At 60.7% G+C, this 15,949-nt stretch overlaps 1 protein-coding gene across 1 annotated transcript; it reads left to right on the top strand.

The window, feature by feature from the left end:
• The first annotated feature begins 12,491 nt into the window (after positions 1-12,491).
• Positions 12,492-15,553, top strand: QPRT (quinolinate phosphoribosyltransferase). Its single transcript, XM_040088805.2, has 3 exons — positions 12,492-13,079; positions 13,815-13,946; positions 14,926-15,553. Exons 1-3 carry the CDS (start codon positions 12,492-12,494, stop codon positions 15,109-15,111), a joined length of 906 nt encoding a protein of 301 aa, XP_039944739.1. The 3' UTR covers positions 15,112-15,553.
• Positions 15,554-15,949: the final 396 nt, after the last annotated feature.

The raw sequence follows: 15,949 nt of genomic DNA, 5'->3' as shown, positions 1-15,949 counted from the left end.
CGGAATCTGGCACTGCAGTGGCCAGCTGATGGTTTGCTCTCCCAGAGAGAGTGGCTGAGATCTTTCTTTGCATCTCTCCCACGCCAGCCTCTGTTCCCATGGATCCTTCCTGGCTCCAGGGCAGCCAGTGCCGCCAAGGGCCGTGGTCTGGTGTTTGTGTGTCTGGAGATCCAGACGTGCCCCGTCGCCCTCCCTGGGTGTGGAGCAGGGCCTGGATGGGCCCAGCTGTGTCAGGCAGAGATGGTGCCGGGGCTCCCTTGGTTCAAACCTCATGACCCTCCCTCCCTGCGGAACCGGCTTGGGTTGCAGCCCCAGCCTGCTGGAGGTGAGAACCTTCAGAGGCACCTGCCGGCGTTTCCCCACCGCCTCAGCCACGACAGCACAGCTTTGGGGTGGGGCAGATCCCTGGGGGATCTTCCGAAAGAGCTGGTGAGGCCCAGGAAAAGCTGGGAAACTCTTCCTGAGAAGCACCAGCAGGAGGATTGTTGTTTGACAAGGATGTCCGAGACACTGAAGAACCGTTGGCATCAGGGACAGCACACCTAGGAGGGAGGCACAGGTGGGGCAGGTGCCATCCTGTGTGTCCTCTGCTGAAAGCATCTTGGAGCACAAAGGGCAAGGAGTGAACCTGGGAATTGTCTCCATCCCCAAAGCAGAGGGGTGGCCCAGCACAGAGCTCCAAAGCCTGGCGAAGATGGAGGGCAGGATTTTACAGCGCTTCCCAGAAATCCCCCACGGAGCAGAGCGACCGCGGCCCCAACCCATCTGTCACGATTGCAGCAGGAACAGGAGCCTGGCACGGCCGGGGAAACTGATGGGGAGAGCTGGCAAGGCACTGCTGTGGGCAGACACTAGTCAGCAGCCTCTTATCCCAGCCAAACCACTGCAACAGCGCTGAGACCCCCTGCTCCTGTCCTGTCTGCCCCCTCTGCCCCACACCGCAGCTACTGAGGGAGTCTGGGAGCTGCAGGGCTCTGGGAAATTTGGAAGGGAGATGAAAATGTGGGGAGAAGAGGATCCTCTTTTCCCCACCGGGATCCACAGACACACCTCCCTGTGGGCACAGCCTGGGGAGAATGGCTGGGCCAGAAATGGATTTGGAAGCTGACAGTGGAAAAAATCCCACAGAAAGGATGACAGGAAAATCAGAAATTTGCCAAGTTGCTCACAGTCCTGTTCAGGAGGAGGAAGGGACACAGTCCAGGAGAGATGAGCCGCACCTCAGACCCCCCGTGTCAATTCTGTAACCCATCCCTCCATCAGACACCAAACTGGGATCGTTTCCATATTCCAATGAGCTGCTGATCTGGAAACAGGAGCACGTCTGTGCAGAGTCCATGAACCCCCAGCTGGGATCATCCAGAACAGCCCCTCAGTGTCCTGGGGCTGGAAATGTCCCTGGGCCCCTCCAGGATCAAGGCTCCTCAATTCCCCAACAAAGGAGGCACAGAGCTCCAAGAGCCAAAAGGAAAATCTTCCAGGTCACTGCTGTCTCCTCGGGAAAATCCAACACAAACAGTCGGCTCAGGTGCCTGAAGGGTTTTCCCACCTGTGGCACAAGAGGTCCCTTCTGTGTGGTCAGTGTCCCGTGAGGAGGGAAGCTGTGCTGGAAATGTCAGGGAATGTCAGTGCGGGATGGAGGCGCTGGCAGCTGGCAGGAGCCCTGGCCAGGGACTGTCGCTGCTCTGTGCCCTCGGGGTCACCCTGACAGCGGCTCCGAGCCGGGACAGGAGCGCGGGAGCCTCGGGTGGGACGGTGAGCCCTGCTCAGGGCCAGGGCAGTGACCCGGGCAGGGCAGGGCCATCCCTGGGGCCAGGGGCGCTGCGGGAGCTGTGTCCCAGTGCCGGCCCAGCCTGGAGCCACAGCCCTGCTGGGCACAGAGCCCCTGGCAGCCCATGTCTGGGACAGCTCAGCACAGCAGCACTGGGGGGATCCAGCCGGACACGGTGGCCCCGGGTGGGACGGTGGGGCCAGGCAGGGGATCTCCCCCGGGGGCCTGGAGCAGTTTGGGGCTGCAGAGCCGGGAATGGGCCGGAGCCAGACACTGCGGCCACCCCAGCAGTGCCCCAAGGCCAGCGCTGGTGTCCCAGTGCCACCATTCCCCAGCACTCCCCAGTGCCTGCAGAGCCTGCAGATCCCAGTCACCCGGCTGTTCCCAAGGCCTGGGACCCCGCTGTCCTCGCAGCTCCGCGTTCTCCCCGATCCCGGGGTCCTGGCGCTCCCAGAAGAGGGGTCAGTCCAGCCCCCGTTGGGCCGAGAGGCTGGAGTGGGGACAGGGACAATTCTGCCCTGACACAGCCGGTTTGGGGCTCAGCTGCGGGCTGTCCCCCGGGGAAAGCTGCGGCAGGGAAGGGACAGCGGGAGATGCGGGATGCGGCACTGGGGGCTGTTGGAGGATGGATCCTGTTGGAGTGGGGCTTGTCCCCACGGGCTCGCCAGCTGCCTTTGGATCCCTGCCTGCCCCCCTTGGCCCCCCGGGTGCCCGGGCCCTTGCAGGGGCAGCTGCCCCGTGCGGGAAGCTGCAGGGATGCCGGGGAGGGGCACTGGATCCGTGCCGCGGCTGGGATGGACTCCGGGCCAGCGGCGGGCTTGTGGCCAGGGCTGGGGGCTGTGCCAAGCCGGGCTTTGGCCTGGGGGCTGTCGGGGAGGGCGCAGGGAGGAGTCCCGGCAGGGATAAAGGCTCTCCTGGCCCGCTGCAGCCTCAGGCAGCGCTGCCCGGTGCCACAGGAAGATGAAGGTGGCCGTGCTCGGCGTGGTCCTGCTCTTCTCCATCCTGCTGTGCCTCCCGGCGCAGAGCAAGGTGCGGCTCCAAGGCCACGGGGTGGGCTCGGGGCTGGGGGCTCTTCCCAGTGCAGGGGCTCTGCCGGGCTCCCCGGCCCCAGGCGCTGCCGCTTTCTCCTTTGCCACCTTTGCCTCTGCAAAGTCCTTCCCCTTCCCGCAGTGAAACCCCCGCTGCCAGAGCCCGGCTTGCCCACGGCACGGTCGGACCCGGCTCCTCCCTGGCACGGCCCCAGCGCTTTCCTGTCCCGCTCCGCACAAATCCCGTCCTTCTGGGCCTCCCCATCCCATCCTCTTGCTCCCCTCGGGCGTCTCCCCAGCATCTCCTCTGTTCCCTCCCGAGGACAAAGGCCAGTCCCAAACTAGGCTGAAGTGGGACCAAGAGGTCCAAACGAATTCAAGCGCAGACTGGGCTGAACGTCGCCAAACTGGGCTGAACTTGGCCAAACTGGGCTGAACTTGGCCAAACTGGGCTGAACTCGTCCAGACTGGGCTGAACTCTCCCAAACTGGGCTGAACTCACCCAAACAGGTCTGAACTCGCCCGGCCCCAAGCCAGGCTCAAGTGGCACAAACTGGGAAATGCCACCCCCCGGGTGATTCCCGGGCTCCTCTTCCCAGCCTTTCCCCTCAGTCCATGGCCGTTCACCCCGCGGTTGTGTCCCCAAATCCCCTGGCAGCCCCTGCTGAGAGCAGAGCCCAGCCACGGCCTGGGGGGGCTGAGGACACCCGTGTGCCCCCCAGCCCCACCAGGGCCAATCCTGACCAGCCTCTGGCTCTCCTTCCCCAGGCTGACATGGACGGCAGCGGTGACGCGATATGTGCCGGGGTAAGTCCTGGAGCTGGGGGCACCAGTGCGGGAACTGGGGGGGCAGTTTGGTCACCCCCAGGCCTTCACCAGGACTGGGGACACCCCAGTGACCGCTGACGTCTCATGGTCTCTCCACAGGAAGCTGGCGGCATAGCAATTGGCGATGTGGGTACCCTGAATCCTTCTGCTGAGCCCAGACCCTCCCCTCTCGTGGCCATCACCCTGCAGGGCACCCCAGTGCACCCCAGAGCTGCCCATGGCCGCACCTTCCCCAGGCTCCCCATGGCATTCCCACCCATCCCAGTGCAGCCCAGTCGACTCCAAAGAGCATCGTTCCCAGTCCATTTCCTCTCCTCTTTCCCTCCAGCCCTTTCCCTTTCCCATTGTCCATGACACGGGTGTCCCCAAATCCCCCTCCTTCACTGCCCCTCCCCAACCCATCAGTTTTGCTCCTCTGTCCCCAGACACCCCAGCTTCAGCCCCCATGGCCCCCACTGGAATTCCTGCCTCCCCACCTGCATTCCCCAGTTCTCATCCCTTCAACACCCCCAGCCCCATGCCTTGGGACCCCCAGCTCCCCCCAGTTCACTGTCTTTGGGGCCCCCACGTCCCACTCCGTCCCCTCCTCCTTGGAGGCCCCAAATTCCCCTGGCTCTCCTTGTCTGCATCCCCTCCAAGGTTGCTGCAGGAGCAGGGATCAGGTGAAACTGGCTGGAGTGGGACTGGGGGAGCAGAAGGGATTTCCCCGCTCAGACCAGGGGCAGCCCTGGGGCTTGGGGACATCTGTGTCCCCTCAGCCCCACGAGGGCCATCCCAGACTAAACCTTTGCTCTCCATCTGCAGACAATCATTGAAGGAGGTTACGGTGGGTGCATTTTGGTAAGTTCTGGAACTGGGCCACCAGTGTGGGGACTGGGGGCCAGTTGTGTCCCCCCCTGCCTTACTGGGACTGGGGACACCCCAGTCACCAGTGACATCTCCCCATCTCTCTACAGACAGGGGGCGGCGCCCAGCGAGTGAAGAGGTCTGAGGTGGGTACCTGGAGTTCTGCTGGGCCCAGAGCTTCCCCTGTCCTGGTCATGACCCTCCAGGGTGTCCCAGTGCCCCTCAGCATTCCCAGTATCTCCCAGTGTGCCCCAGTATCCTCCGGTGTGCCTCTAACCCTGCCTTTCTCCCCGGCCCTCCGTGGCCGAGCAGGTGGAGCTCCTGCAGGAGTGATGCCCGGCCGCCCCTCTGGATGCTCTGGTGAGAAATCCTCGGGGCTTCTCCAGCCCCACAAAAGATCCTTGGGGTCCAGGGCGGATCCCTGAGCCCTGTGGGGTGTGCAGCCCTTGGGGACGGCAGAGGGACGTGGAGGGGGCTGTCCCTGACCCATGTCCTGGGGTGAGGTGCACACAGCCGTCCCCACGGCTTTCCTTGCACTGGGGGGCTCTGGGGACACCCAGTGTCCCTGTGGGAGCAGGGAGGGCTCTGGGAGGGTTTGGCATATTCCAGGCTGAGGGGCTCTGGGAGCCACATGGATCTCAAGAGCCAAGTCCGGTCCCAGGTATATCCAGGGCTCCAAATCCCTTCTCCTGCCGCAGGTCCCTGCCGAGAGCGGTGGGGACAAGGGCCCTCTGCTGTCCCAGTGGACACGGGGGTCCCACTTTGGGCTCTGCCTTTCAGGCCTGGAACTGGTGATGACACTCGTGACCTGTCCCCCTCCAGCGGCATGAGGAGATGATCATCCCTGGATCACCCCCCTGATCCCCTGGGAGCCTGGGAATTTCCCTGGAATAATCAATAAACCCCTTCAGCAAAGCAACTCTTGGTGTCCATGTGGGCTTGTTCTCATGTCCATGTGTGTGTTCCACGTTCCCTGTCCCTGCGTGTTCCTCGTTCCTCTCCCAGCCCTGGGAGTCTCCGGTTCCTCCCCAGCCATAAAGAGAGTGGCTCTGGGGGCTCCCGGGGCTCTGTCTCCCTTCTCCCCCACCCGGTGCCCTGGGCAGGGCAGGTTGGGACACCCTGGAATGTCCCCCCACAGCTGGGAGGGCCGAGGGGCACCCGGAGCAGCCTCTGGAGCCCCCAGGGTTTGGGGCACAGAGGGAAGCAGGTTCTGCCCAGGGCTCTGGGAGCCCCATCCCCGGGGAGCACGGGTTGGGGTCACGGCAGGAGCGGATCATGGACAGAATCCTGGAATCCTGGCTGCTCTGGTCCATCCGGGAGCCACAGCGCTTCCCTGCCCAAGGCCCAGCACTCCTGGGCTCGTGCCTGTCGGGAATGAGGGGCTTAAGGTCACCGAAAGGATCCCCGGCTGTTGGGACGCCATCCTTGAGGTGCCACTGCCCAGATTCAGGGGCAAATGGGAGCATGTGCCAAAGCCAAGGGTAGGGAATTCACTGAGCAGTAAAATGAGAGGGAGAGAAAGGAGCAAGGGCAGGAAGAGAGGGAGAAGGGAGGGAGGGAGGTGGATCTGAAGGTCTGCACCACCCAAGGGTCCAGCAGCGTCCTGTTGGTCCTTCTTCCCCCGGAGCTCCTGGGTGTTGGGGGGTCCTGAGGTCATTGTGAACTTCTCCCTGTTTATGGATTTTAGCAAACTAAGGATTTAGTGCTCCTGGGCTACACAGTCTCTGATGCTGCCACTTAAACCATTCCCTGGCCTTGGGTGTTAATCAGTCCCAGCTCAGGCTGTCTCTTCTCTTCCCAGAGGTTTCTGGGGTCGGTGGCCGTGGGTTGGTGGTCGCCCTCTGCCCCTCTGGAATTCCCTTTGATCCAGTTGGAGCTGATTGCAGCACGGTGCTGGGCTGGATTTCCTTGCCCACCACCAGGGATCCATTCTGCTCCCCCAGCTTTGTTTACCTCCCCCAAGGTCCGAGGTAACTCCCGGACAATTGTCCCACCTTGATCTTATCTTCGGGTGCTCCGTTCTGCGCTTGTCTCACGGCAAAGTCCTCCTGCGGTGACAGTGTTTGGGACGGGCGACTGCTGCTCCTTAATCCCAACACCAGTGGAGCCTGCCCAGCCCCCAGGAGCCCCCCTGGGTGTCCCCAAGGTGTTCCCTAAGTGCTCCAGCCCGGTGATCCCCTGGTGACCCCCCCAGCCCCATTTCACACGGGTCCCAGAGCACAGCGTGGTCTTTGAGGGTCTGGGCTGTGACATCTTTGTGGCTCCGGTGCTGACGGCGCTGTCAGTGCTGGTCCCCGTGGAGATGTGAAATGCCCTCAACGAGCAGCGGGGGTGGCCTTCGTCGTCACCGTCATCTTCATCACCACAACCACCCGCACCATCGCCCTCACCCCCACAACATCATCGTCTTCATCTGCCACAGCTCCATCATCATCACCCAATACCATCAGCCTCCATCGTCATACCACAACACCACCAGCACTATCATCGCTGTCATCTTCTTCATCACCTTCATCTTCATCCTCTTCACCTTCATCTTCATCCTCTTCATCACCCACACCTCTGACACCATCACCATTACACTACTCCCACCATCCTCCTCCTCCTCCTCCTCATCATCACCACATACCTCATCTTCATCACTCATGCCACCATCCACGCTATGGTGAACTCCATCACCAATATCCTCACCATCCAACACCGCTGGCACCGTCACCATGATGCCAGTAACTCCATCCTCACCTTTATCATCTTCATCACCCACACCATCATCTTCATCATTGACACCTTTGTCTTCGTCAGCCACACCTTCGCTTCCATCCTCAATACCACCATCGCCACCATCTTTGTCATCACCATCATCACACACACCATCATCTTCACCACCCACCCCAATCAACACCAACAAACACCATCACCACTGCACACCACCGTCAACACCGTTACCACCACAGCACCCACACCTTCATCTTTATCACCCACACCTTCAGTTTTATCACCAACACCATCATCACCACCGTCAGCTCCAACACAACCATCATCATCATCATCACCATCACTACTGTCATCCACGCCTTGGTCTTCATCAACACCACAGTGAACTCCATCACCTCCATTACCATCACCCAACACCACTGACACCATCACCATCTTCATCAACAACATGATCATTTCATCAACCATCTCCATCATCATCACCGCCACCACCTTCATCACCCAACCCCATCATCGTCATCATCACATCACCACCACCACCATCACCACCATGCGCTCCATGATGCCCCCATGTCCCTCCTATGTGTCCCCCCATGTCCTCCTCCATGGCAAAAAAACCACCCTCCACCACCTTCCATCCCCTGTCCATGTCCTGCCATGAGCCCACCGCCATCGATTTGGGTCAGGAACCAATCCCTGGCCCAAATGTCTCCAACCACCATGTCCCCCTGTGTCCTCGTGGTGTCACTCATCCCCCTGTCCCCCCCAAGGTGACCTCTTAAAGCCCCCAATGTCCCTCCCAACCTGTTGGAGAGCCAGATGCTGCCCTGGGTAAACATCTGGCTGATGGGCTCCATCCATCCTCTGTTCCCACCATGTCCCCTCATGTCCTTCACCATGAAGACCTCCCAATCTCTGCCCCCATGGTGATTCCCCAATGTCCCCATGTCCTCCACAACCTGTCAGAGAACCAATCCCTCGCCCCGGGTGAACATCTGGGTGATGGGTTCCATCTATCCTGTGTTCCCACCATGTCCCCCCATGTCCCTCCCCATCATGATCTCCCAACCTCTCCCTCCATGGTGACCCTCCAATGTCCCCATGTCCCCCACAGGCCTTTGGGGTGGTCATCGTGGGGCTGGTGGCCATCAAGATGTGGGTCTGGTAGCCACAGGGGGCTGGTGGTTCTAGGGATAGGGAAAGTGACCATGGAGGGGCTGTTTGCCATCAGAGTCGGTAGCTGTGGGGCTGGTGCCCGTAGGGCTGGTGGCCATGAAGGGGAGAGCAGTTTGGTGGCCACAGGAGTGCTGAACATGGGTCTGGTGGCCGTGAGTGGGGAGTCTGTGGCCACGGATGTTGAGGTGCTGGCGGTCAGGAATGTGACCCTCAGGGTGGTGGCCATTGGTTTCGTGGCCATGGGAGTTGGGTTGGTGGCCAAGGGGAAGCTGATGGGAGCCAGGGGTTCCACCCTTTGTCTCCTGGTGTCCCCAGGTGATGCTCAAGCTGACGCCGCTGTCACTGACGCCTTGGCTGATAGTGCTCAAGATCTCCTTCTCCATCATCCTCCTGGGCAAGACCCTCACGCCCATTGCCAGGAATTACCTGGAGGCGGAGAGGGAGCAGGATGTGTCCCCATGTCCCCACAGCCCCGTGTCCCAGCATCCCAAATGCCCCATTCCCAAGGCCCCGTGTCCCACCTGAACCCCGCCCTCTGCTCATGGGTCACCTTCCGTGGTCACCTTCATGGCCCATGGTCACCTCCAGGTCCTCCCTGTCCCCGCTCTCTCCCTTCTTGTGTCCCTTTGACCATCTCCAGGTGGTCTTGACCATCTCCATGTCCCCACCACCCTCTCCCTGTCCCCTCCTCATGTCCCACCACCATGTCCTGTTCACCTCGAACATTTCCGTGTCCCCCCTCACGCCCTCTTCATGTCCCCACCGCACTCTCCACGTTACATTGCCCATCTTCGTGTCCCCAGTTCCATCCTCCTGTCTCCTCCACCTCCTCCCTGTCCCCACCACCGTGTCCTGGTCACCTCCACGACCTCCAGGCATCCTTGACTCTGTCTTCTCCCCCCCTGCTCCCCCCACCATCTCCTGGTCACCTCAACCATCCGATCCCTCTTCCCACCGCCATCCCCACGTCCCCCACCACCACCTCCAGGTGACATTGACCACCTCTGTGTCACCTCCACGGTCTGCTGTCACCTTGACCATCCCCTCCTGGCCACCACCCCCATCCCCATGACCCCGCCACCATGTCCGTGTCCTCTCCACGTCCCCAATTCCACGTCTGGGTCTCATCTTGTCCCTGTCCCCTCTGTCATCTCCGCGTCCCCTCTGCTGTCCCCTGGGTCCCAGCCCCGCCCGGAGGAACACAGCTGCCACTGTCACCTCCTGTCACCCCCCCACGTGTCACTCAGCCCCCCTGATGTCCCTGTAACCCCCACCCCCACGCGGCACTGATGGGGTCTGAATTGGGGTGGGGCAGGTTTGGGGGATCACCTGATGTCATCTGGCGTCACCCCAAGTGCCCCCCGTCCACCGGGCGCCACCCAAGCGTCCCCCCAACCCTCCCCACCACCCTCATTTATTGCCAATAAAAGGAATTTCATCTCCCCCCACCCCAAACCTGGCTTAGGGTTTTTTTTGGGGGGGTGGGGACCCCCGGGACAGCCAATCACAGCCCGGGGGTTGGGCGGTGGGGGCGAGGCGGGCCACGCCCCCCCAGGTAAGAACCCTCCCGACCCCAAACTGGGGCTTCAGTCGCCTCCGACACTCTCGGCTGGTGAGTGGGGCCCCAATCCCTCCCTTGGGGTCTCGGGGAGGGGTGAGGGGGGGGTGATGTGGCCAGGCCGGACTTTGGACCGGACTTTGGACCGCCCTGAGCCGGGGGGAAGGGGCAGGAGGGCGGGGAGGGGGACCCACAACCTGGGGTGCCCGTGGTGGGGGGGGGGCGGGACCCACATTTGATCCCCTTCCTGGATTCCCAAATCCACCCTAGGACCCCAATAACTCCCCAAATCCCACCCCCACACCATCACCCCGCACCCAAAACTCTTCTCCAAAATCCCCTTAGGATCCCAATATCCCTTCATGGACCCTCCTAGGACCCCCAGCCTCTCCCCAGGACCGACCCAAAATCCCCTTCCCAGGACCCAATAACCTCCTGAATAGCCCCCAAAACCCCTCGCCAGGACCCCAAAATCTCCTCAAGGACCCTCAAAACCCCTGAAGAGCTCCCCCCCCTCCAAATCCTACTAAGGAGCCACCAGGCCCCCTCCCAAAATTCTCCCAAGGACCCCAGTGTCTCCCAACCGCCCCAAAGATCGACCCAAATTTCCCCTTCAGAATCTTAATGACCCCCAAATAATCTCTAGGACCCAAACACCTCCCTTAAATTCCTCCCCGGATCCCAGTATCCCCTCAAGGGCCCTCCTGGGACTCTCATCCCTTCAAAATTCCCACAAGGACCCCCGTATCCCCCAATCCCTCCAAAAACCAACCCAGATTTCCCCTTCAGCATCTTAATGACCCCCAAATCTCCTCCAGATCCAAATACCTTCCTGAAAATCCCACTGAGGACCCCTGTATCTCCAACCCCCCCAAAGACTGACCCAAATTTCCCCTTCCAGCACCTCAATAACCCTCCAAATCTCCTCCACACCCAAACACCTCCCTGAAAATCCCACTGTGGAACCCAGTATCCCCCAACCCCTCCAAAGACCGACCCAAATTTCCCCTTCAGCACCCCAATAACCCTCCAAATCCCCTCCACACCCAAACACCTCCCTGAAAACCCCACCGCCGACCCCCAGCATCCTCTCAGGGACCCTCCTAGCACCCCAATAAACGCTCCAAGACCCCTCCTCAGTATCCCCTCAAGGAATTCTCAACTGCCTCAGCATCCCCTCAAAATTCCCACAAGGACCCCCATATCCCCCAACCCCCCAAAGACCAACCCAAATTTCCCCTTCAGCACCTCAATAACCCTCCAAATCTCCTCCACACCCGAATACCTTCCTGAAAATCCCACTGAGGACCCCTGTATCTCCAACCCCCCCCCCAGACTGACCCAAATTTCCCCTTCCAGCACCTCAATAACCCTCCAAATCTCCTCCAGACCCAAACACCTCCCTGAAAATCCCACTGAGGACCCCTGTATCCCCCTACTGCCTCAAAGACCGACCCAAATTTCCCCTTCAGCACCCCAATAACCCTCCAAATCCCCTCCACACCCGAATACCTCCCTGAAAACCCCACTGTGGAACCCAGTATCCCCCAAACTCCCCAAAGACCGACCCAAATTTCCCCTTCAGCACCCCAATAACCCTCCAAATCCCCCCCACACCCAAACACCTCCCTGAAAACCCCACCGCCGACCCCCATCATCCTCTCGGGGACCCTCCTAGCGCCCCAATAAACGCTCCAAGACCCCTCCTCAGTATCCCCTCAAGGAATTCTCAACTGCCGCAGCATCCCCTCAAAATTCCCACAAGGACCCCCATATCCCCCAACCCCCCCAAAGACCAACCCAAATTTCCCCTTCAGCACCTCAATAACCCTCCAAATCATCTCTAGATCCAAACACCTCCCTGAAATCCTCCCCGGATCCCAGTATCCCCCAACCCCCCCAAAGACCGACCCAAATTTCCCCTTCAGCATCTTAATGACCCCCAAATCCCCTCCAGACCCAAATATCTCCCTGAAAATCCCACTGAGGACCCCTGTATCCCCCTACTGCCTCAAAGACCGACCCAAATTTCCCCTTCAGCACCTCAATAACCCTCCAAATCATCTCTAGATCCAAACACCTCCCTGAAATCCTCCCCGGATCCCAGTATCCCCCAACCCCCCCAAAGACCGACCCAAATTTCCCCTTCAGCATCTTAATGACCCCCAAATCCCCTCCAGACCCAAATATCTCCCTGAAAATCCCACTGAGGACCCCTGTATCCCCCTACTGCCTCAAAGACCGACCCAAATTTCCCCTTCAGCACCTCAATAACCCTCCAAATCCCCTCCACACCCGAATACCTCCCTGAAAACCCCACTATGGAACCCAGTATCCCCCAACCCCTCCAAAGACCGACCCAAAATTCCCCTTCAGCACTTCAATAACCCTCCAAATCCCCTCCACACCCAAACACCTCCCTGAAAACCCCACCGCCGACCCCCAGCATCCTCTCAGGGACCCTCCTAGCGCCCCAATAAACGCTCCAAGCCCCCTCCCCGTCACCCCAAATCCCCCTCGCCGGTCCCAATAACTCCCCTGCCGCTGTTCCCAGGCCCCCCCCGGGAGCATGGCCGGCTCGGAGCCCCCCGGCCGGGGCTGGGCCCCCGCTCCTCCCGCGCACCGCCTGCGCTCCCTGGCTCGCTCCTGGCTGGAGGAGGACGCGCCCTGGCCGGACGCGGCGGTGGCGGCGGCCGGGGACACCGCGACCCGCGCTCACCTGCTCAGCAAGAGCGGGGGCGGCTCGGGGGGAGTCCTGGCCGGAGCCCCCTTCGCCGAGGCCGTTTTTGGGGTGTCGGGGTGCCGGGTGGCTTGGAGGGTGCCCGAGGGGTCGGCGTTGCCGCCGGGGAGGGCGGTGGTGGCCGAGGTGGAGGGTCCGGCCGCGGGGGTGTTGTTGGGGGAGAGGGTGGCCCTCAATATTTTGGGGCGCTGCAGCGGGGTGGCCTCGATGGCAGCCAGGGCTGTGGGGGTGGCGCGGGCACGGGGCTGGGCGGGGGTGGTGGGGGGCACCCGAAAAACCACGCCGGGGTTCCGCTTGGCGGAGAAATACGCGCTGGGGGTGGGGGGAGCCGACCCCCACCGGGGAGGTTTGGGGGGGCTCCTCCTGCTCAAGGACAATCACCGAGCGCTGGCGGCGGCAGCGGGGGGGCTCCAGCAGGTGGGGACGAGGAATTTTTTGGGGGGGGGTCCTTGAATTGGGGGGATGTTTCTGGGTGGGGGGGTGGTTTCCGAAATTTGGGCGGTGAAGGCGGGCAGAACCCCGGGGTTGTGGGTGCCGGGTGGGGAAGTTCGGAGATTGGGGGGCCAGGACCCCAGTTTGGGGGGGAGATTGGTGAGGCGAGCCTTGAATTGGGGGGTTCTGGGTGGAAGGTGTGACAACCCCAATTTTGGGGGTGTTGGATGGGGAGAACATGAGGTTTGGGGGAAATGGGGAGGGGGGATTGGTGGAGGGGGCTCGATTTTTGGGGGGAAGGATGGCTTGGGGTACCCGGAATTTCCAGGGTGGTGGGGAAGCACCAATATTTGAAGGGGATCCCAATTTTGGGACAGACTCTTGGATTGGGGTATTCTGGGGTTGGACTGATGTGGGAGGACTCCTGGACTGGGGGGGATTTGTGTGTGGGGGGTCCCAGTTTGGGAGGGAAATTGGGGGAGAACCCCTGAATTGGGGGAGGTGGGGATCATGTGTTGCAAAACTCTAAATTTGGGTGTTTCTAGGTGGGGCAACCCCAATTTTGGGGTCAGGTGACACCCTTGAACTGGGGGGATCTGGGGAGAGGACCCCAAATTGTGGGGATCACTGTGGGGGACCCCCATTTTACCCTGCCCAATTCTGGGTCTGAGGGATTGGGTATCGCTCTGGGGTTCCCCCTGACCCCCCCCTCTTCCCCAGATGATTTTGGGGGTGCGCCGGGCCGGGGGCTTCACCCGCCGCTTGGGGGTCGAGTGCTCGAGTGCAGATGAGGCGCTGGCGGCTGCAGGAGCAGGGGCTGACATCGTCCTGCTGGACAACCTGGCCCCTCAGGTGAGCCCCAAAATCGGACAGGAACCAGTAATGGTGGGACCCCAAGTGTGGGCTGGGGCCCAAAAATGGGGGCTTGGACTCTAAAAATGGGGATAAAGCCCAAAAAATAGGTCAGAGATGTCTCAAAACGTGGGGTGGTAAAGCCATGGATTTGACCTCTGCCCCCACCAGGTGAGCTCCCAAAATCTGGGAGAGGCCCCCAAAAAATGAGGTCTGATCACATAGATCTGGGCTCTTCTCCCCCCAGCTGAGCCCCCAAAATCAAGGGGAGGGGCAAAAACGGGGGACACGCAGGGGTGAGGCTGCACCAGGAAAATGAGAATCTGCTCTAAATGTGGGGCAGTCCCAAAGATCCGAGGGGGAATCCCAGTTTGGGGGGGTCAGAGGGGTGGGTAATCCAAATTTGGGGGGTCAGAGGGTTGGGTAATCCCAATTTGGGGGGTTTCTGGGTGGAGGGACCCTTGACTTGGGGAGTTTATGTGGGGGGACCACAATGGGGGGCTCAGTGGGTGGGCAAATGCCTGGATTGGAGGAGTTGGGTGGGGGCCCCACAATTTTGGGAGGTTCTGGGTGGGGGGATCCCAATGTGGGTGATCAGTGGATTGGAGAGCCCCAATTCAGGGTTTTTCTGGGGGTCAGTGGTGGGTGGGGCCCCCAGTTAGGAAGATGTTGGGTGCACAGCCCACAGTTTTGCAGGGTTTCTGGTTTAGGGACACCCCCCTATTGGGGGCTACTCCTTGATTTGGAGGGTTTGGGGCTGGACACCCCAATTTTGGAGGTCAGTGGGTAGAGTAACCCCTGAATTGGTGGTTTCTTGGGGGACGACCCAAACTGGGCAGATTTGGGCAGTGAAAGCACCAGTTTTGGGAGGGGGAATTCTGCGCTATGTAGCATCCGTTTTATGGGGGTTTTCTATCCAAACCGGAAAATTTTGGGGAGGGATTGCTCCCTGCTAACGGGCTGTGTCCCCCCCCCCCAGGAGCTGCATGCGGCGGCGGCGCTGGTCAAGGCTGCGCACCCCGGCGTGACGGTGGAGGCCAGCGGGGGAATCGTTCTGGAGACCCTCCCCCAGTTTTTGGGGCCCCACATCGACGTGGTGTCCATGGGGTGTCTGACCCACAGTGCCCCCAGCCTGGACTTTGCACTGCGTGTGCTGGAACCCTAAAATCCATCCCTGAAAAGCCAGCCTAGGACCCCCAGAGCCCAACCTGGCACCCTAAAAAACCTACTACAGAACCCCCAAGCCCAACCTGAGATGCCCTAATCCATCCTGGGGGGGAGCGAAACCCACCGTGAAACTCCAAAAATCCACCCTGGGAATCCTGAAAACCCCGAAGGCCCCAAAACTGAGGGCGCTGTGAAATCCGGCGCTGAGTCCTCCCAGCCGAAAGGGGGCGCCAATGCCTGAGGCCTCCCCACAGCCTGGGACCCACAAAATCCATCTTGGACCCCAAAATCTATCTTGGAACCCCCTAAATCCACCTTGGGGCCCTCCAAATCCCCCCAGAGACCCCACAAAGCCCGCCCTGAGGATCCCAAATCTCCATCCTGGGGTCTTCCTGCTCATGTCCCCCCGTCTAAGGTGGGCCCAAAGCTCCACCCTGAGGTCTCCCTATGCCCCTTTTCTCTCTGTACCCCCAAATAAAACCCTACCTCACCTCCCCCACACGTTTCCCCAGGTTTTTTTTACGGTGTCACCCTCAAAATCCACCATTGAGTGCAAAACCAGCCACTTTATAACGAAGAAAAGGGGAGGGTTGTGACCACTGACCCACTGACCCCCTACTCCAAACCAGTGTCAGTTCTGCTGGTCAAGACTGGGATCAGCCTTTTGCAAAAAAAACCAAAAGCCCATCTCCCCTCTGAGAAACGGGAATGAAAAATAGAAATCCCCTGGCTTGGTGAGGGAATTGGCACCTGGGGAATGAGCCCACAGTTGGGACAGGAATTTAAGGGGCCCAAACCCAGTTTAGGGGTCCCCAGATCTCAGTTGGAGGGTTCCA

This window comes from Hirundo rustica, chromosome 37, assembly GCF_015227805.2.
Source record: "Hirundo rustica isolate bHirRus1 chromosome 37, bHirRus1.pri.v3, whole genome shotgun sequence".
Taxonomy (NCBI): domain Eukaryota; kingdom Metazoa; phylum Chordata; class Aves; order Passeriformes; family Hirundinidae; genus Hirundo; species Hirundo rustica.
The sequence above is the reverse complement of the archived record's forward strand: the minus strand, read 5'-3'. Positions and strand labels throughout refer to the sequence as shown.

Coding starts and splice junctions, on each gene's coding strand:
- QPRT (XM_040088805.2), top strand. CDS start 12,492: ATGGCCGGCTCGGAGCCCCCCGGCCGGGGCTGGGCCCCCGCTCCTCCC. Junction 13,080..13,814: donor CAGCGGGGGGGCTCCAGCAG/GTGGGGACGAGG, acceptor CCTCTTCCCCAG/ATGATTTTGGGGGTGCGCCG. Junction 13,947..14,925: donor TGGACAACCTGGCCCCTCAG/GTGAGCCCCAAA, acceptor CCCCCCCCCCAG/GAGCTGCATGCGGCGGCGGC.